Here is a 19,845-nt window from a genome sequence, read left to right on the forward strand (position 1 = left end):
CACTTTCTTGCCCTGCCCGTGGGCCAGGAGGTCGTGGCGGGCGAGGCCTTCAGCAGCGGGGCCCTTATTTGCGCTGCCAGCCTGACCTTCACCCTCTTACATATAGAGAGGAAAGGAGACGCGGAGGTGCAAAGGCTTGCGGGGCAGAAGGAAGCCCTGCTGAGTTCATCAGGGGTGCCAACGTGAATACAGTATGATATTGGGGGGGGGGGGGAGGCAGGTAAGCCCCGCCCTGCATAGTTGATCACATTGGCAATGCCCATCAACTGGGGGACTGGCCCCCTGAGATGTTTTATTGGGGGGCCTGAAGCAGCGGCATAGCGTGCGGGTGCAGGGGGGGCCGGGCGCAACATCTTGGGGGCGGCGTGCTCACACTCGAGTGCTAAAATCAACGGGTTAAGGGGCGCAAATTACTTGCCTTGCCCCGGTTGCTGACAACCCACGCTACGCCACTGCAGAACAATGGGGGTGGAGACGCTCTTTTGGGTATGCTGGGCCGAGGCCGTTTAGGGCTTTAAAGGTCAGCACCAACACTTTGAATTGTGCTTGGAAACGTAGTGGGAGCCAGTGTAGGTCTTTCAAGACCGGTGTTATACCTCAGCACGGCGCAGGGACTGACTGAGCGGGTGGCAAGATGCTTTCAGCCTCAAACACTTGGCGGGTTCTGAAATGGTCGTGCAGGCCAGATTCACAACCCTGGAGGGCTGGATTCGGCCCGCGGGACATAGATTGAGGACCCCTGATCTACACTGAGTGGCAGCAGCTCCCCAGAGTTTCAGGCAGGGATTTCGTCCAGCCCTTGCAGGAGGTGTCAGGAGTTGACCCCGGGACATTCTGCATGCCAAGCAGATGCTCTAGGGCTCCCCATATTTCACTAGTCTTTCAACGTTATGCTATTAGCAACCGTGGAGATTCCACCTGCCTCTTTCGAAAGGAGGACACTCACCTGATCAGTAGTAATAGTAGCAGTAGTACTACTACTAATAATAACAATAATAATTTATACCCCACCCATCTGGCTGGGTTCCCCAGCCACTCTGGGCAGCTTCCAACAAAATATTAAAATGCAATAGTCCATCTAATATTAAAAGCTTCCCTAAACATAATAACAACAACCATCCATTTCTGGAAAGGGAAATGGCATACTTTTGTATATTAGTATAAAAAGAATGCATAAGAAAGTATTACTCATTTATGATGAGAATAGGATTTATTTATTTTGAACTTCGCTGGGTTCCTCCTTGGCAGCCAGTGCGATTGTTTCAGCAGGGCTGGAACTCAGGACTTGCTGCCTTGAGGGTCATCTAAGAGCAGTTGGGCACAGATCGGACGGTCATCTGCCATGGATGCTTTAGCTGAGATTCTTGCATTGCTGGGGGTTGTAATAATAATAATAATAATAATAATAATAATAATAATAATTATTATTATTATTATTATTATTATTATTATTATTATTCTGGGCGGCTTCCACTCTGGGCAGCTTCCAATAAAACACTAAATTACAATAACCTATTAAACATTAAAACCTTCCCTAAACAGGGCTGCCTGTTTAGGGAACTAGACCAGCCCCCTCTTGCTTCGGGTTGGACTAGATGACCCTGGGATCCCCTCCTCTCTCTCCACTCCTGAATTCCAGGAGGAGCTTCCTTGCCTCCTGCAAAGCCCTTTCCCCTGCAAGCTCTTCCTCTGGTTTCTGGCCAAGGGAGGGAGATGCTCAGAGTCCAGCCAAGAGCCTCACCCCCAAAAGGATACCTGGGCATTGAGGTAGCCGGGGGAGGGACAGCTGCCCCCCTAAATGCATAAAAAATAATAAGAATCTGAGAGAGGGCTGAGCGAGGGAGGACTCGGCTTGGCAAGGGTTAAAGGGAACTGAGCTGCCTTCCTAGAGAGGACAGGAAGCAGGGGGGGCAGGTCCTCCAGAGCCAAGGCCCCTCCCTCCCCAGTCCTTTCCTTGCTTTGGGGTCTCTCCTGCAAGGGCTGCCTCGCTGTCTCTCCCGGGATCTGGTGTGTCTTCTCTCTCTCCCTCCAGAGGGTGCAGTGGGGTGAGGGGGGGGGGGTCCCAGGGCTGCAGCAGGGGAGGGTGCCGGGGGGGGGGCTGATCTGCTCCTGCAGGGGGGGGACCCCAAGTCAGGGAGGAGGAGAGGGGCCAGCCAGGGAGGGGCCAGGTCTGCCACGCTCTCCTTCCTGGAGATCAGAGGATCCCTGACTCCCACGAAATCTCCCTTCTTTAAACAAAGGAGTCCCTGGGACTTTATCTCTGTGTGACGTCGCTCAGCGTCATTGCACAACAGAGGAAACATCTGCAAATGGTTTTCCAAAGCTGGAGCAGGAGGTGGACTAGCCCCCGCCCCGCAAAAAAAAAAAGGGGGGGAGGGAGGAAGAAAAGGTGGGAGAGAAAGGCCAGGAATAAAGAGAGGGATCCCAGCCTAGAGTCTGGCTGCTGCATTGGGGACCAGTTTCCCCGTGTCTCCCAGGGCAGCTCCCCACGGAGGCCACTGCAGCAATCCCCTTGCACCCAGAGCAGGGCATCCCAGGACCACATCCTCTCTCTCCCAAAGGGATTGTTGATGGCAAAGCAGCCGGAAATGGGCAGGGACCTTGGCATCAGTGTCTGGGGGGGGGGGTTAAGCTCTCTAATAAAATAATAATAATAAATTAGCTGCCTAAATTTCAAGGGAGATGTATTTGGCTCTGCCCACTTGGCCCTCACAGCAAAGAAAAAGAGACCCCCACCCCAGGGGTCTGCCTGGAGAGCGGCAGAGAGTCCAAGTCCAAGAAAAGGAGACAGAAGCAGGGCAGTGGGGGTGGGGGGAGAGCAACTCCTGAGGACCCCCGGATGAGACCCCCACTAGAGCCAAGCATCCATTTTCCACAAGATACAAATGACTCCCTTGTCAGTCAGTTCTGACTTCATGCATTGACTGGAAGGCAGGAGAAACCAGGCTGATTCACCTCACAGAAATCCCTTCAGTTGCCTCCGCATTTTGCAATCTTCCTTCCAGGAGGGCTAGAGGGTGCTTCCTTCTTCTCCTCTTTTTAAAGAAGATCTCTCCTGGTTTGGGCTGTGGTGCCATCCAGCCCTGGTACCTGTCAAGACACATCCATGCTTCCTTACAGATTCTGTTGTTTCTTCTGACCTACAAATTCTGTAACAGAACAATGTATTTGCTTTGTAGGATTTGCTAGAGCTTCTCATTCAGACAGACAGAACTTGGCACAAGACCAAAGGGTTCCTTCCAATCTCTCAGAGGCTTCCTGAGAGCACAGATGGATGAGCAAGACTCAACTGGCCCTGGAACAGGAAGAGGCCATGCAAGCCAAACTGGGAGCAGTGGGGGATTCTGGGAAAACTCTGTGCAGAAGATTCTGGGTGAGGAGGACACCCTCCGCTCAGAGGTGCAGAGCCAGCAGGTGAGGCAGTTCTGCTGCCAGGAGGCCAAAGGACCCCGAGAGATTTGCAGCCGACTCTGCCACCTTTGCCACCAGTGGCTGAAGCCAGAAAGGCACACGAAAGCTGAGATGCTGGACCTGGTGATCTTGAAGCAGTACTTGGCTGTCCTTCCCCCGGAGATGGAGAGCTGGGTGAGGGAATGCGGAGCGGAGACCAGTTCCCAGGCGGTGGCCCTGGCCGAAGGTTTCCTCCTGAGTCAGGCAGAGGAGAGAAAGCAGGTGAGAGAGACTTTCCTCTGGATACTCCCAAGGGGCTCCCAACAGGACAGAGAACATCCCATAATGGTCTGCTGATGGCCCATCCTTTTCCTGGGAAGGCATCCATGGAATGAGATTTCACACACTTACAGTTGTTTCTTTTTCAGGGAAAGGATCATTTTGTAGAAATGGACCTGGATTCCGGTGAGGCAGAGAGGCCTCCGTCGGACACCAGAGAGAGTCCACTGGGTAAGGAGGAAGGTGGGTTTTCTCCGTTTGGTCTTGTTCTGTTGGTTTTCCAACTCATCTGAGGGTTCTTTTCATCTTGTTTTGGGGAGAACAGTTGGGAACAAGCGTGCAGAGGAAGAGAGAAGTATTTCTGCACAACTAACATATGAAATGGGCACCAACGTCCAAATGCTCTCAGCAGGTGTGGCTACCTTTGAAGGTGACCCGGAAACTGCAATTAATCCAGAATGCGGCAGCTAGGCTGGTGACTGGGAGCGGCTGACAAGATCACATAACACCGGTTCTGAGAGATCTGCATTGGCTCCCAGTACGTTTCTGAGCACAATTCCAAGTGTTGGTGCTGACCTTGAAAGCCCTAAATGGCCTCGGTCCAGTATATCTGAAGGACATCTCCACCCCATCGTTCTGCCCGGACACTGAGGTCCAGCCGCTGAGGCACTTCTGGCAGTTCCCTCATTGCGAGAAGTGAGGGTACAGGGAAGCAAGCAGAGGGCCTTCTTGGTAGTGGCGCCCGCCCTGTGGAACACCCTCCCTTCAGATGTGAAGGAAATAAGCAGCTATCTTCTCTTTAAAAGACATCTGAAGGCAGCCCTCTTCAGGGAAGTTTTTAATATTTAACACTGTACTGTTTTTAACACTTGATTGGAAGCTGCCCAGAGTGACTGGGGAGACTCAGCCAGATTGGCGGGGTATAAATTATTATTATTATTATTATTATTATAGGCCCATCTGAAGTTAGAGATGCCCTATTTCACCTGTGAGAGAAGCAGGCACTCCTGGCATCCTGCTTACCTTTTTTTCTTTTGCAGGAGACAGAATGATGCCGGCAAGACCTCCTGATCTGCCTTTTCATGGGGGCAGAAGGGAAGCAGCGGCTGTGGAACCAGATCAGGTCAGGGGAAGCTGCCTTGTGGGGCCAGAGGCCGAGGGATGGAGCAATGGAGGAGCAAAGGCAGGCTGCCCCATGGTGCACTCTTTGATCCCTTGCCAGAAACCCCAGAGAGGAGGGCAGTTAGAAAGCTGTCGGGAGTCGGGGGCCTTTACTCTCGGCAGCGGCTTTTGTGGAAGAAGAGGCTCAGGGAATGAGCTGCTGTTCTCATGAGGCCTGAAACTCAGCCAGGTCTGTGAATATCATGTTCTTGCTGATAAATTGCAGCTGTGAACTGTGGGGTTTCCTGCCCAGATACCTCATACCAGTCTTCTGAATGTTGCCAGCAGGATTCATTTGTAGTTACTGCTTTATTTCTACATTGACCATGGACTGCTAAAATAGGCTTTTAAGCTTTGGAGAAACCATAACCAGCAGTGGCCAGGATTCCCCTAGCCAGCCCCATCAGCAGCACAAAGAGAACTGCCCTCCACTCCTCCCCTTGAGGTTCCCTCCCCAGAACAGTGCATGGGGAGAGTAGAGGGGGCAATAAAATAAATGCCTAATACAAGAATTCCTTTGTTAAAAGAAGCTCCCATTATTAAAGTGGGAAGCAAAAGAATCACTTAAAAAAGAGGAAGGAAACAACAGAGCATTGTGTAGCAGATCATATTTCTGCTGTCTCAGAGGAGGACATTTCCCTTTTTCTTTTAGGGTCCAGTGTGCTTTGAAGATGTCGCTGTTCGTTTCACGGACGAGGAGTGGGCGTTGCTGGATCCTGACCAGAGAGCTCTGCATAAGGACGTCATGGAGGAGAATCGTGGGATCGTGGCCACTCTTGGTAAGGCTCCCTGTGGGATCGTCCTATCTGCCTGGAAATTCAAAAAATATGTCTATAGACCAACCTCATATATTTTCACAGAGCTCAACGGCGCCCCCTATAACACCTGGGAACCTAACACCCCCACAATAAAGAGTAACTTACACTTTTCTCTTTGAACAATCTTCCTCAGATTATTCCTTTTTCTACCTTGATTGGGCTGGTCTAAACTGCCCAGGCCATCTTCAATGTCAGCTTCAGAATTGTTAGGAAAGATAAGTAGTTTCAGGTTTTCTGTTTTTGTTTTTGCTCCTGTCAGTCTTGGGTTGACCAGAGAGACGACTGACATTGGAGATGGAGGGGATGCCATGACTGGGCCAAACAAAATCCATCCCAGAGAAGAAGAGCTAGACTTACTGAATTTCAGGTAGACGTAGCAGTGGTGGTGATGATGATGATGATGGTGATGATGATGATACAGTGGTACCTCGGTTTACAAACTTTCCGGAACAGGACTGTTCTTAAATCAAGGTACCACTGTAGTAATAATAATAATTTTTGTTTATACCCTGTGCATCTGGAAACCTTTTGTGAAAAGTGTATTTCTGAGGTTTGATGGCTCATAACACCACTTTTGTGTGGAGTAATACCATAAAATTATATAGCAATGGAAAGATAATTTAATGAAGAATGTAATGCCATGACTTTTATGAAGGAGTATTTATTAGAACAGCAGTCATAAAGAAAAAACGTGAAACCTTTGGTAACCATTGGTAACCTTTAGCTTTAATTATGGCCTTACAACGCCTTCACTTGAAGTGAACCAAGTTTTTATTTCTGCAGCTGTAATAATGTGAAACCAAGACTGAATTATTGCCTCTGTTAATTGGGCTTTATTGCTGGGTTGCTTCTGAATAACAAGTTTCTTTAGTCGGCTCCAAAGATTTCTGATTGGGTTAAAGTGTGGGCTATTCAGCATGGACTAAAGTGTGGGCTATTCAGGTTGCCATCAGTATGCCGATGATACCCAGCTCTATCTGTTGATGGATGGCCATCCTGACTCGGCCCCAGACACACTGACCAGATGTTTGGAAGCTGTGGCTGGATGGTTACGTGGGAGCCGGTTGAAGCTAAATCCTTCGAAGACAGAGGTCCTCTGGCTGGGACGGGACGATATGGGATTGGGGGGGCAACTCCCATCTCTTGTGGGGGCGCAATTAGTGCCAGCACCGTCTGTTAAGAGTTTGGGTGTAATCTTCGACACCTCCCTTTCCATGGAGGCGCAGATTACAGCTATAACAAAGGCGGTATTTTTCCATCTTTGCCAAGCTAAGCAGTTGGCTCCTTACCTCTCTCGCCCTGACCTAGCCACTGTGATCCACGTGACGGTCACCTCCAGACTGGATTATTGTAACTCGCTCTACGTGGGGCTGCCCTTGAGACTGACCCAGAAACTCCAGCGGGTGCAGAATGCCGCAGCGAGACTCTTTACGGGGTATTCGCTGCGAGATCACATTCATCTGGTACTATACCAGCTGCACTGGCTCCCAGTGGAGTACAGGATCAGGTTTAAGGTGCTGGTTTTAACCTTTAAAGCCCTATACGGCCTAGGACCCTCGTACCTACGGGACCACCTCTCCTGGTATGTCCCACAGAGAAACTTACGGTCTTCAAATAAAAACATATTGAAGGTCCCAGGCCACAGAGAGGTTAGGCTGCCTTCAACTAGAGCCAGGGCTTTTTCTGCTGTGGCTTCGATCTGGTGAAACACTCTGTCACAAGAGACTAGGGCCCTGCAGGACTTGACATCTTTCCGCACGGCCTGCAAGACAGAGCTGTTCCACCAGGCCCTTCCACCAGCCTGACTCCCTCCTTCGGCAATCTTCACGGAGCTCTGGCCCAATGGTTGCCATTGGTTTGATTTGAATTAATTTTATAATGAATGATTGTGTTATAATGTTGTGTTGTACTGTTGTACTGTTTTATTGTTGTTAGCTGCCCTGAGCCCGGCTTCGGCTGGGGAGGGCGGGATATAAATAAAAATTATTATTATTATTATTATTATTATTATTATTATTATTATTATTCCCAGGCCATTCCAGCAGTGAAATATCATTATCTTGAATGTACCTTTTGCACACAGCAGCAACATGACATAGAGCTGAATCCTGCTGAAAATATATAAATGCTTTGGTATCTGGGAAAAGATCACCTGCGGAACACTTCAGTTTGGGCTCACGTATTTCGTTTATGCATTTTCCCGCATTTATATTCCCATTAATGACGCAAATTCTGCGCACACCTTTTGCTACCATACAACCCCAGATCATCACACTGTCTGGGTGTTTCACAGTCGGTGTAATGCAAGTAGGATGTAAATCTTCTCTGATTCTTCTCCTCTTCTCCGATTAAAGAAACTAAAATAACCATAGACACATAATTTTCTTAGCAAACAATAAAACATCTGTTGGTCTTAACACTAAAGACCCAACCTCTCGTCTATTCCATATTTCAAATTCATATTACTTATTGCCAATACACACTTTTATCATAATTAAACTTATTCTTAATAAATCTAATTTCTTATATCTACCTTGCAACTATTACTGAAGTTCCTCGAGTGCTGCGACAGAAATTAAACTACTATATTTATTTTTCAGATATTATTTGAAAATCTCCCATTTTGAAACAAATTCCTGTATTGATTTATTCTTTATTTTTTCTGATAAACCATCTAATTCGGCATATTCTGTCAGCTTTTGGATCCAATCTTGTATAGAGGGGATTTCATTACTCTTCCATTTTGCTGCGATCAAAGCTCTTGCTGCCGCCATCGCATATAAAAAGATACCCTTCCTCTTTTGTGGAATATCCTAATCTGTTATTCCCAGGAGGTAGGCCTCTGGTTTTTTATTGAAATAGATCTTTAGCATTTTTTGCAGTTCTGCATGTATACTCTCCTAGAATACCTGTATTTTCCTACATATCCACCACATATGGTAGAATGTTCCTGAGTCTCTGCATCTCCAACAATTACTTGACACATTTTTATACATTTTGGAAAGTTTCCATGGTGTTAGATACTATCGATGTTGCATTTTTTGAAAGTTCTCTCTAATCGTGTAACAGTTTGTGAATTTCCAATTGATCTTCCATAAATTTTCCCATTGGGCCATGGTTATTGAATGGCCAAAATCCTGGGACCACCTCACCATTGCCACTGTTACCTCCTCCTCCTTGACTGTCCAGTCAAGGAGGAGTCGATAAGTTTTGGAAAGAGTTTTTCTTTTAGAATTTACAAGATCAGATTCGAGTCGGGACATTTCTGTTGAGAACCCCTTTTGTTTGTCAGATTTAAATTTTTCAAATAACTGATGGTATTGGAACCAGTCTGAAATGTGTTCTCTTATTTCCTCAAAGTTTTTTAATTTTATTTGGTTATCTTCATTTTTTAGAAGTATTTTATATGTTGGCCAGCTTTCCTGAGTATTTTTCCGTTTTATTGCTATGGCTTCTATTGGAGAAGTCTACCACGGGACTTTAGGCTCCATCAGGTCTTTATATTTTTCCCATACAGCAAAGAGTGACTTTCTTATTATATGGTTGGTTAAACTTTTATGAATTTTCGCTTTTCCATATATCAGGTAGGCGTGCCATCCCCAACGATTGTCCGGATCCTGCAACGTGCACCAATCCTTTTAGCCAGGTGAAACAGGCTGCCTCGTAGTAAAGTTTTAGGTCGGGTCGGGAACAGCCTCCTCTCTCTTTTATGTCTATTAAGATCAGGTGTTTAATCCTAGGTTTCTTCCCTTCCCACAGGAATTTGGAAATTTCTCTTTGCCATATCTTGAGACAACCTGTCAAATAAGGTAGTGTCCCATTGTTCCGCTGTCCAGTTAACATGGGTTTAATCTTTTCAACCTTTGCTTGAGAGATAACAATGGCTTTTTCCTTAGAATTCTAACATTTAGACCAGTCTTTGCACTCAACTTCCCATCACATTGTGCCATGTCATCTTGTATACACCCAGATGATTTTCTTCTGTCATGTAGGCACAGTCTCTCCACTCGTCCATCGTCACTTGCCTTTGTACACATTCCCTGCCTTAACAATTGTCGAGTTGCAGCTCGGCATTCAAGGAAAAATCAGTCTCACACCATAGTAGGTTCCGAAATATGGCCGCTCCTAGGGCTCATGCAGCACAGCTTTTATTGTGTGAAATCAGAAAGATACAAAATACAAGCCAAGCAATTTGTTCTAGCAAGCAGATAAGGACCTTCGCACTAGATCAGGCCATGCCACGTTAGCCAATCATATAGGACAGCACGAGCTGTCCACGCACTGTTCATGCTCCAAGGATGCTTCTAGCTATGAAATCACCCTGTAACAATAAGAACCTTGCTTATGCTCTCATGTACAAGCAATCATTTTCCCACATATCCCCTTTTCTTGTTTATACTATTAGAGGAAAAGAGGGACCATTAGTCCAATTACAATATGGATAATGACCTAAAAATTTTTTGCTATTGTGATTAAAATGAAAACAATAAGGAGCTAATTCTACAAGCGATAGAAATACAGGAGGTAAACTTATGCGATTGTCCTTCATATTATTGCTAATCTTATATGAAGCATTTACAGGAATACCATGTAATAGAATGCCAGATCTTTTTGATTGAGGAGGGATATGCATACACATCCAACAATCAGAAAGGTTAAGCATAGAAGCAAAATGATTAATGTCTCTAACGTAAGTATTGTTAGTCCAAATCTGATGATAAAGTTCAGGCCTCCTGGCCTTCTGCAAAAAAGCAGCACGACGAAAGCGGCGTTTTACAAAGTTCACGGAGAGGCTCCATCCGTTTGAAGTGGAATTGTGGGGCCACTCAGGATGATGCCATATTGGTTGCTCGGGGGGGCAATAAGGGTGAGAATGGTAAATTATTCCAATAGCTGTTTCCGAGCAACCTGCGTGATATTTCGTGGCTCGATTGTTGGCATGTAAAAACCACAAACCAGGAGAAGCCACACAGCCATTCCTGCAGATACAGGAGCCCATTTGCTGTAAATAGGCCTCATGTACTGCTCCGTGCACTGTTGAGCCAAAAATCCAAACCCAACGAAACGTGGAGACACAGATGGGATGGTCGCTATTGGGGGGCAAAACCCAAGCGATGCCGGTCTGACGAGGGCATCCTTCAAAGCCAGGTTCATTTCCCAGACAAGAGGCGGCAAAACTGTAACGATAAGTGGTAGAAACGGTGGCTTCCCAGGGGGAAGGGGGGCCAACGCGATAGGGTTGAAGACGGCCTTTCAACGTGCCAGGAAACACTGGAACCGCTGTGGAAGCTGACTTTATCCAGGGCACATCAATATGGCGATGTCTCCAACTGCAATGCGGGTTGAGGTCAGGTGAGAGGTCATCACTGGCAAACAGCGTAAAATACGGTTTCAAGGTGCTGGTGTCTCCTTGGGCGAAGACGAGGCAACAGAAGAGCGCCAGGGTCGAACGCAGCGGGCTGGAACCCATCGGGGAACTCCGTCTACGTCAATTGCCGCAAACCCGCGACCCCAGGAAATCAAGGAAGTTGGACCCTTCCACTGTGGATCTGGAAGCAACCTGTAAGACACTAAAGGGCGTTGCAATACTTCCTCCTTCCGGAAATGAAGTTCAGCAGGCGTAAAATCTTTATTGTGGGGATACAAGAGATGATTTAAAGTAAACAATACTTGATGTACAGCATTAGGTATTTCAGATACAGTAGGCGATCGACCTCCCAATTGCTTGTTGAGAAGGGTCTTAAAGGTCAAATGAGAACGCTCGACTATCGCCTGCCCTGTAGAATTGAAAGGAATGCCATGAGTCAACCGTATATCCCACAAAGAACAAAAATCAGAAAAGGCCTGAGAAATGTACGCAGGGCCATTGTCAGTTTTTAAGGTATGGGGTTTTCCCATAACAGCAAAACAGCGCATTAAATGTTGAATAACATGTCGAGTGGTCTCTCCTTTGAGAGGAGTGGCCCAGAGATAGCCAGAGGCAGTGTCCACAGTGAGATGTACCCTAGAAAATGGAGCCAAAGAAGGCGTGTGGGTGACATCCATTTGCCAAATTGCCAGAGGATGCAGGCCTCTAGGGTTAACTGCATCAAAAGGAATAACTATGGGAGATTTAGCGCATACTGCGCACTGTGACACAATGTCTCGAGCTTGAGAAATGGGCAGCGAGAAAGATTTCGCCAAAACTTTAGCATTTTGATGAAATACAGAATGACTTTCAAATGGGTCTGAAAACAATGAAAAAATACCATTTTTCAAAGCATGGTCTGCCCGGGCATTACCTTCTGCCAAATACCCAGGGTGGCCAGTGTGAGATCTGAGATGGGCAACATAAAACTGACAAGTTCTAGCTTGTACCAAGTTTTGGGTAGAAACGGCTGTCATCATCAGATGCTGAAATTCTTCCTGTGAGAAGGGCAGGTACACTGACTGTAAGTCCATTCCAGAGAGGGCAAGGGCTCGATGTCGGCCCTTAACTGCTTGTACATGAGAGCATAAGCAAGGTTCTTATTGTTACAGGGTGATTTCATAGCTAGAAGCATCCTTGGAGCATGAACAGTGCGTGGACAGCTCGTGCTGTCCTATATGATTGGCTAACGTGGCATGGCCTGATCTAGTGCGAAGGTCCTTATCTGCTTGCTAGAACAAATTGCTTGGCTTGTATTTTGTATCTTTCTGATTTCACACAATAAAAGCTGTGCTGCATGAGCCCTAGGAGCGGCCATATTTCGGAACCTACTATGGTGTGAGACTGATTTTTCCTTGAATGCCGAGCTGCAACTCGACAATTGGTGCCCCGTGTGAGGCGTACACGTTCCGCGGAGGAGTATGAGGCAAGTGAAGCCACTCCACAATAGACACAGTCCCAGGCTTTTGGCCTGTGGTGTACAATATAGCTGTTGGAAGGAGCGGGGTGGCAAATACTGCAAGTGATAATTGCGCCATGGAAAGAGAAGGAATCCTGTCCACCATACATCTGCGGAGATGGTTGTTCACAGAGGTTAAAGCCTCTTCCATTGCAGAGGTGACTGTGATCTTGTCCGCTGGATCCTTATGTCCTTTAAGGGCAGAAAATAGTGGAGACAAAGTAGAGGTGGGCAGGTCCAAATAACTCTTTATCCAATTCAGCTGTCCAAGGAGTTGTTGTAAATCCACCAGTCTAAGGTGACCAGGAAACTGTAGTTGAGGTGTAACTGGGATGGCTGCAGATGCTGTCAGCTTGTGTCCCAGGTACGTAATAGGTAAGGTCCGCTGAATTTTTTCTCTAGCCACTGTCAATCCTGCTTGCATCAAAGTATGGATTAAGTCCTCGAGAAGAGCGTCAGGGATGTGTGATGAGGAAATCAAAATATCATCCATGTAATGACAACAGATGACCGCTAGGTGGCGCTCACGGAATGGTTGAAGCGCCTTATCCACAAAATACTGGCATAAGGTCGGAGAATTTTTCATACCTTGTGGGAGAACCGTCCATTGATAGCGCTTGGTTGGTTTGGAGTTGTTCAGGACCGGCAAGGTGAATGCAAAACGCTGTCTGTCTTGTGGTGCCAAAGGGATAGAAAAAAAACAGTCCTTGAGATCGATGACTGCAAGCTGATGGTCTTGTGGCAACATGTTGGGATTTAGGATGCCAGGTTGGAAGGTCCCCATAGGGCACAATTGGTTGTTAACCCTTCGTAAATCGTGCAAAAGACGGTATTGTCCAGATGCCTTTTTTCTGATGACAAAGATGGGTGTATTCCATGGGCTGGTGGAAGGTTCAATATGCCCCAGTTCAAGTTGTTCCGTAATTAACTGGGCTGCCACTGCAAGCTTCTGTCTAGGCAAGGGCCACTGATCCACCCATACGGGGGTGTCTGTGGTCCAGCAGAGAGAAAGCGCAGTCCGGGGCATGGCAGGGGCAGCCCTCAGCATAAATTTGTAGAAATTGTAGTTTCCGCTGCAGCAAGCAGATCTCGCCCCCAAAGGGAGACGGGAATGTCCAGAACCAGTGGTAAGATAGTCATCTCAAAGCCTTGTGAGCCTTGAATCAAAATAGGGTTCCTGCTGCGTCGGGCAGCTGCAGCGCCACCAACGCCAATAACAGAGGAAGCTGGCTCAAGTGGCCAGGCGGAGGGCCAATCCTTAATAGCAATCACAGAACAGTCTGCCCCCGTGTCCAAAACCCCTTCAATCGTGCGACCCCCAAGGGTCATCTGGATCTTTGGACGCTTCTCTGTGACTGGGAAGGTAGCAGCAACAAGGGGGTCATGGTCCTGGGTTGGCCCTGGGACGCATATGAGCTTTGCTATAGGAGAACCTGATTGCAAACGTGCCTGGCGATCAGAAAATACAGTCACATAGGGGTCATTTTGTTGTAATCCATGTAAAACATCTGGAACAAGGTGAATCCCATGCTGCAAAACCTCTGACAGTGGAAAAACAAGGCACTGTGCTGAAGAAGAAAAACCAGCCTCTAATGACACTCTGACTTGGTGTGGTACATAGGGGACTGGCAGGTATAAGTCCTGAATTAAAAGGAGGCGGGGCAAGGCCGGAGGTGAGATGGCTGGAGAATGCGCTGGATCCCCTATTGTTGAGCCTGGGCCCGGGGTGGGCCCGACTGCCGGTTTCCCGTCGGTTGATTTTGCTGGTTCTGTTGAGGCGTGGCGGAGCGACACTGATTGGCCCAGTGGAAACCTTTTTTGCAAATGGGGCATTTTGTGCTAGGACGACTTTGCTCTGTATTAGATCTGCACTGTGCACGAAAATGGCCCACTTTGCCACATCCATAGCAGGTTTTATCCTTTGCAGGATTTTTGGACACAGTGGAGGATAGAGCTGCGGCTAGCAAGCGAGCTTTATGTATCTCAGTCCCCACCGATTGGCAGGCTTTAAGCATATCTGCAATGGCTACATTGGGAGTTGCCAGCAAAGGGCGTAGTGCTTGCTTACAGTCCTCATTCGCATTATCAAACGCAAGCTGGCGGACAATCACTGCTTGGGCTGCTACGTCCTGAACTTGCCGTTTAAGGGTGTTATACAAGCGATCGACAAATTGTCCATAGGGCTCTGTAGGACCTTGTCTAACGCTCCCCCATCGGCCATCGCGCTCAGTTTTGTCATCAGGGACAGAAGCCAAGGCCTCCTGAGCAGCAGCCGTAGTGGCCTCCCAATATTGAGGATCGAGAGTTAGTTGTTGGGCAGCAGTAAGAAAATTGCCTCCTCCCGTTAATCCATCGAGGACATCAGCTTGGGTTAACATGACGGGGGGTTGCGGTGGTGCGGCACCAGCAGCGGCAGCAGCCAAAGCAGCCTGATGATTAGCCAATGCAACATTATTAAGATTATTCCTAATCCCATCTGCACGACGTTGGCAGGCCCAGTGCCAAGCTTGTATAAACAAAATCATTTGATGAGGCTGCATTACAGTGCGGGCCAACAGCTTAACATCCTCTGGTATCAAATTTTGTTGAAAAATAGTGGCAAACAAGCCCAAGGTGTAAGGAGATTGCAAGCCATTGTTCTGGACAGAGGAATACAGTTCTTTTATGAATCTCAAATCAAACTGTTCGTGCCGGGCTGGGCCTCCCCCTGGCGCGGCAGGAGCAATCACAGGAAAAAGATTAGGAGTTGTAGAATCAAAAGCTAGCAACGGAGCAGCGGCGCGAAGAGATTCTTGAAGTGGGGTGGAAGCGGTGCCAGATGCCTTGGGCGGAGGAGGTGGAAGAGCGGGGGGTGCTGCAGAATTTGAAGAATGCAGGGGAGTGACAGGAGGAGCCGAAGGGCAAATGTCCGGTGGTTTAGGAGGCAGGTTTGAGGCAGGCAAAGCGGGAGCTGGGAGGGCAGGCGAAGAAGCTGTTGCGGCAGCCAGAAGAATGTTTGAAGGAGTTAAGCACGACATAGCTTTGTAGACGTTAGACCAGGCATGCAAAACTTTGACATCAATCTGAGGATGATTTTGAAAGAAGTGTCCAATTTTTTTCCAATCGTCTAACGCATAATTTCCGTCCTGGGGGAACCAGGGACAGTGAGTGTCCAGGGCTATTATAAGGGACTTAAGGTCAGCTTTCTGAACAGCAAGGTTGTTACTGGCCAAAAGGAATTTAAGGTCTTTATAAAATTTTTTCTGTGGTGCAGAGAGAGACTTTCCCATGATTGCAAGAGTTGCAAAAGAGCAGGGAGCACTTACCGGAGGGATCCTTAGGAGGATGAGGGAGGCGCCTTTTGCCCTGTCCGGGCGGAGATAAGTGCTGATAAATCCGTAACGTAGTCCAGAATCACATTCACACGGGAGCTCTCACCGGGGATCCACAACGTGGATGAACGACGCGTCTGCAGTCCTGGCAGGCGAGGTGAGGCTGAACGTTGTAAAACAGCATGAAGTCCGAAAGAAATCACACGGGAGCACTCATCAGGGATCCACTACGTGGATGAACGACGTGTTGGTGAGCGCTGAATAAGACAACGTGAAGTCCGAAGGCAGTCACACGGGGCACCAATTGTCGAGTTGCAGCTCGGCATTCAAGGAAAAATCAGTCTCACACCATAGTAGGTTCCGAAATATGGCCGCTCCTAGGGCTCATGCAGCACAGCTTTTATTGTGTGAAATCAGAAAGATACAAAATACAAGCCAAGCAATTTGTTCTAGCAAGCAGATAAGGACCTTCGCACTAGATCAGGCCATGCCACGTTAGCCAATCATATAGGACAGCACGAGCTGTCCACGCACTGTTCATGCTCCAAGGATGCTTCTAGCTATGAAATCACCCTGTAACAATAAGAACCTTGCTTATGCTCTCATGTACAAGCAATCATTTTCCCACAAACAAGTCTGATTTTGTAGTGACTGAGTCTCCTTATACCTCTTCAAAAATATAGAAAGGCCAACTTTGGTTAAGTTTTCCCCAATCTCTCTTCTAATTTCTCCATAACTGTAGCCTTCTTCACTTAATAGTACAATCTTACTCACTTTCTGGGGACCAGTCAACTCTTTGTGCCATTTCTATAATTTTATTATGTTTTACACCCTCACTAAATGAAAGAACACACAAAACCAACCAACTTGATAGCAATCACATAACACACTGACAAAAGTCAACCTAAGCAAGTTGTGCTTTCCTTTTCTGGTTATTTGGCTATAATTTTGATAGAATAGGGGTAATTGAACAAACTTTGTTAGATTGCAATCTCGATAGCATTCTTGATCAAATTATCTTTCCACTGATATATAATTTTAGGACATTACTCCAAATGAAGTGGTGTTATGAGCCAGCAAACCTCTGAAATACACTTTTTTCCAAAAGTCTTCCACAATTTTGACCACTACTGTATATCAAACAAAGCAACATTCAACAACTCATCAGAATCTCATAATAAATATGTTGGTTAATGACAAAAAATGCAGGTAATGAATACACCCCCAACTCCCTTCAGTTCTTTTCCATTTGTTCCTGAGGAGGCTCTAATCCCTTTTTGTCTCCATTGCAGATTGTGATGAATTGGAAATTGAGAGCAAAGGTGACAACGAAAAATTCGCCAGAGAGGAGAAGCCAGACAAAAATTTGGAGTGTGGAGAAAGCTGCAGTCAGAGCTCCCATTCCACTTCCCATAAACAAAATCTCATTGAAAAGAAACTCTATCAGTGCATGGAATGTGGAAAGAGCTTCAGTCAGTGCTCCTCTCTCACTTCCCATCAAAGAATTCATACAGGGGAGAAACCCTATCAGTGCGTAGAATGTGGAAAGAGCTTCACTCGTAGCTCCTCTCTCACTTATCATCAAAGAATTCATACAGGGGAGAAACCCTATCAGTGTGTGGAATGTGGAAAGAGCTTCAGTCAGAGATCCGATCTCACTAAGCATCAAAGAATTCATACAAGGGAGAAACCCTATCAGTGTGTGGAATGTGGAAAGAGTTTCAGGCAGAGAGTCAGTCTCACTTCCCATCAAATAATTCATACAGGGGAGAAACCCTATCAGTGTGTGGAATGTGGAAAGAGCTACAGTCAGAGCTCCAAGCTCACTTCCCATCAAAGAATTCATACAGGGGAGAAACCCTATCAGTGTGTGGAATGTGGAAAAAGCTTCACTCACAGCGGTAGTCTCACTTCCCATCAAAGAATTCATACAGGGGAGAAAACCTATCAGTGTGTGGAATGTGGAAAGAGCTTCACTCACAGCCACAGTCTCACTTCCCATCAAAGAATTCATACAGGGGAGAAGCCCTATCAGTGTGTGGAATGTGGAAAGGATTTCAGGAAGAGGTCCGATCTCACTGACTATCACAGAATTCATACAGGGGAGAAACCCTATCAGTGTGTGGAATGTGGAAAGAGCTTCAGTCAGAGCTCCCATCTCACTTCCCATCAAAGAATTCATACAGGGGAGAAACCCTATCAGTGTGTGGAATGTGGAAAGAGCTTCACTGGTAGCTCCTCTCTCACTTATCATCAAAGAATTCATACAGGGGAGAAACCCTATCAGTGTGTGGAATGTGGAAAGAGCTTCACTCACAGCGGTAGTCTCACTTCCCATCGAAGAATTCATACAGGGGAGAAGCCCTATCAGTGTGTGGAATGTGGAAAGAGCTTTACTCATAGCTCCTCTCTAACTTTCCATCAAAGAATTCATACAGGGGAGAAACCGTATCAGTGTGTGGAATGTGGAAAGAGCTTCAGTCAGAGCTCCGATCTCACTTCCCATCAAAGAATTCATACAGGGGAGAAACCCTATCAGTGCATAGAATGTGGAAAGAGCTTCAGTCAGAGCTCCGATCTCACTAAGCATCAAAGAATTCATACAAGGGAGAAACCCTGTCAGTGTGTGGAATGTGGAAAGAGCTTCACTGTTAGCTCTAAACTCACTTCCCACCAAAGAATCCATACAAAGGTCGGAAAAACCAGTATACAGCCTTAGGAGCCAGGCAAATCCGCACCTTTTTAACCAGGCCTTTTTCTTATTGACATCTAATGCTATTTTAACACGTGATGTTTTGTGTTTTTATGTTGTGTTTTTACTTTCTAAGCATTCTGAGACATGTGGGTGTAGGGAATACAGCCACTCTTAAATTCCTAGGGGTCTTTGCCCCCCCCTAAAATATTTGAGGAGTTCACCCCCCAGGTTTTCTTTGTGTTTTTTTCAAATGCAACCTTTTATTCTTCTGCTACTTGCCATACAATTTCGCTTTCAATTTGCCCTTTTAAGAATTTCTTAAAAACCGCACAAAGGTCATGAGGAAAACAAAATACAAGAAGATACAAACATGGACAGGTCCCATCTTTGCGGGCAAAATTGAAAAGTTGCTTAAAGGAGGCTTTTCCAAACTTGGGCCCCCAGCAGCTCCCGGACTACAGTTCCCTTCATCCCTCCCCATTGGTCCTGCTAGCTAGGGATGATGGGAGTTGTAGTCCAAAAACAGCTGGAGACCCAAATTTGCTTTAAAGGGAAAGTAGGCTGGCCTTGTGATACCCTCTGCTGGCCAAAAGCACTGCCCCAGAATCTGAACCACCCCCATTACTTCTAATTGGAATTAATAGAGCGCAAAACTGAAGTTTGATCGGCACTTCAACCTTTAGGGAGCTTCTAGGTGCTTTCTGCGCCACCTAGAGTACCCACAGAATTGTGGCTTCTACTGGCAACACACACAGGAGAACAAATGAAAGACAAACACAATGAGCAAGAAAAAACCTGGAAAGGGCCATACCAAATGGACATCCGGTGTGAAGAGGTCACTTTCCCCACTGCTGAACAATGCCACAGGTAGAGGAGATGGAATGCTAGAAGTGTTCTCTGGGGCAAGGGCAGCTGCTGAGAAATTGAACTATAGGCGCAAAATATTACTTTTTTAAAAAGTCGCTGCCATTATAGGCCTTGCCATTCAAATGGTGTGCATGCATCCTGTGATTGATATTGCAAGGCGGGACTTACCTGGCCCTCCACCAATATTTTATTCAAGTTGGCAACACTGGGTCGGGTGGTTTACAGATTAAATAAATACATAAATCACCTACCTTTGCAAATATTCCAGCTTGTCTATATCCTCATTTATTCTTCTTTAAAATGTATTTGCCCTTCATCTGAAGATTTTACTTTATAAGCATACAGGATGAAAGCATGGCTTTCTCAAAAACAAGACAAGCCAGAGAAACCTCTTCTTTTCTTTTTTTGGATGGAGTTACAAATTTTGTTGATCAGGGGCCTGCTGTGGAAATAGTCCA

General features: G+C 46.7%; 2 protein-coding genes across 3 annotated transcripts in view; both read left to right on the forward strand.

Moving 5' to 3' along the window:
• Positions 1-1,914: 1,914 nt before the first annotated feature.
• The window catches only part of LOC310843318 (uncharacterized protein), a 133,641-nt gene continuing 115,710 nt past the window's right edge, over positions 1,915-19,845 (forward strand). The window contains exon 1 of the mRNA XM_083736483.1: positions 1,915-2,007. The gene's annotated coding sequence lies outside the window, so the exon portion shown is untranslated. The remainder of the gene's footprint in view (positions 2,008-19,845) is intronic.
• Positions 5,428-19,649, forward strand: LOC310843473 (uncharacterized protein). Of its 2 annotated transcripts, none has more exons than XM_083736922.1 (2): positions 5,428-5,609; positions 17,118-19,649. In XM_083736922.1, exons 1-2 carry the CDS (start codon positions 5,576-5,578, stop codon positions 18,542-18,544), a joined length of 1,461 nt encoding a protein of 486 aa, XP_083593048.1. In that variant the 5' UTR covers positions 5,428-5,575; the 3' UTR covers positions 18,545-19,649. The 2 variants fall into 2 exon arrangements, with proteins under 2 accessions (XP_083593048.1, XP_083593049.1); XM_083736923.1 differs by lacking the exon at positions 5,428-5,609 and adding an exon at positions 9,289-9,457.

Source organism: Podarcis gaigeae, assembly GCF_964106915.1.
Source record: "Podarcis gaigeae genome assembly, chromosome: 4".
In the NCBI taxonomy this organism is placed as follows: domain Eukaryota; kingdom Metazoa; phylum Chordata; class Lepidosauria; order Squamata; family Lacertidae; genus Podarcis; species Podarcis gaigeae.

Bases quoted from the DNA above. Each gene is read 5' to 3' on its own strand.
- LOC310843473 (XM_083736922.1), top strand. From the start codon at position 5,576: ATGGAGGAGAATCGTGGGATCGTGGCCACTCTTG. The intron at 5,610-17,117 runs GTAAGGCTCCCT...TCTCCATTGCAG, and splicing joins TGGGATCGTGGCCACTCTTG to ATTGTGATGAATTGGAAATT.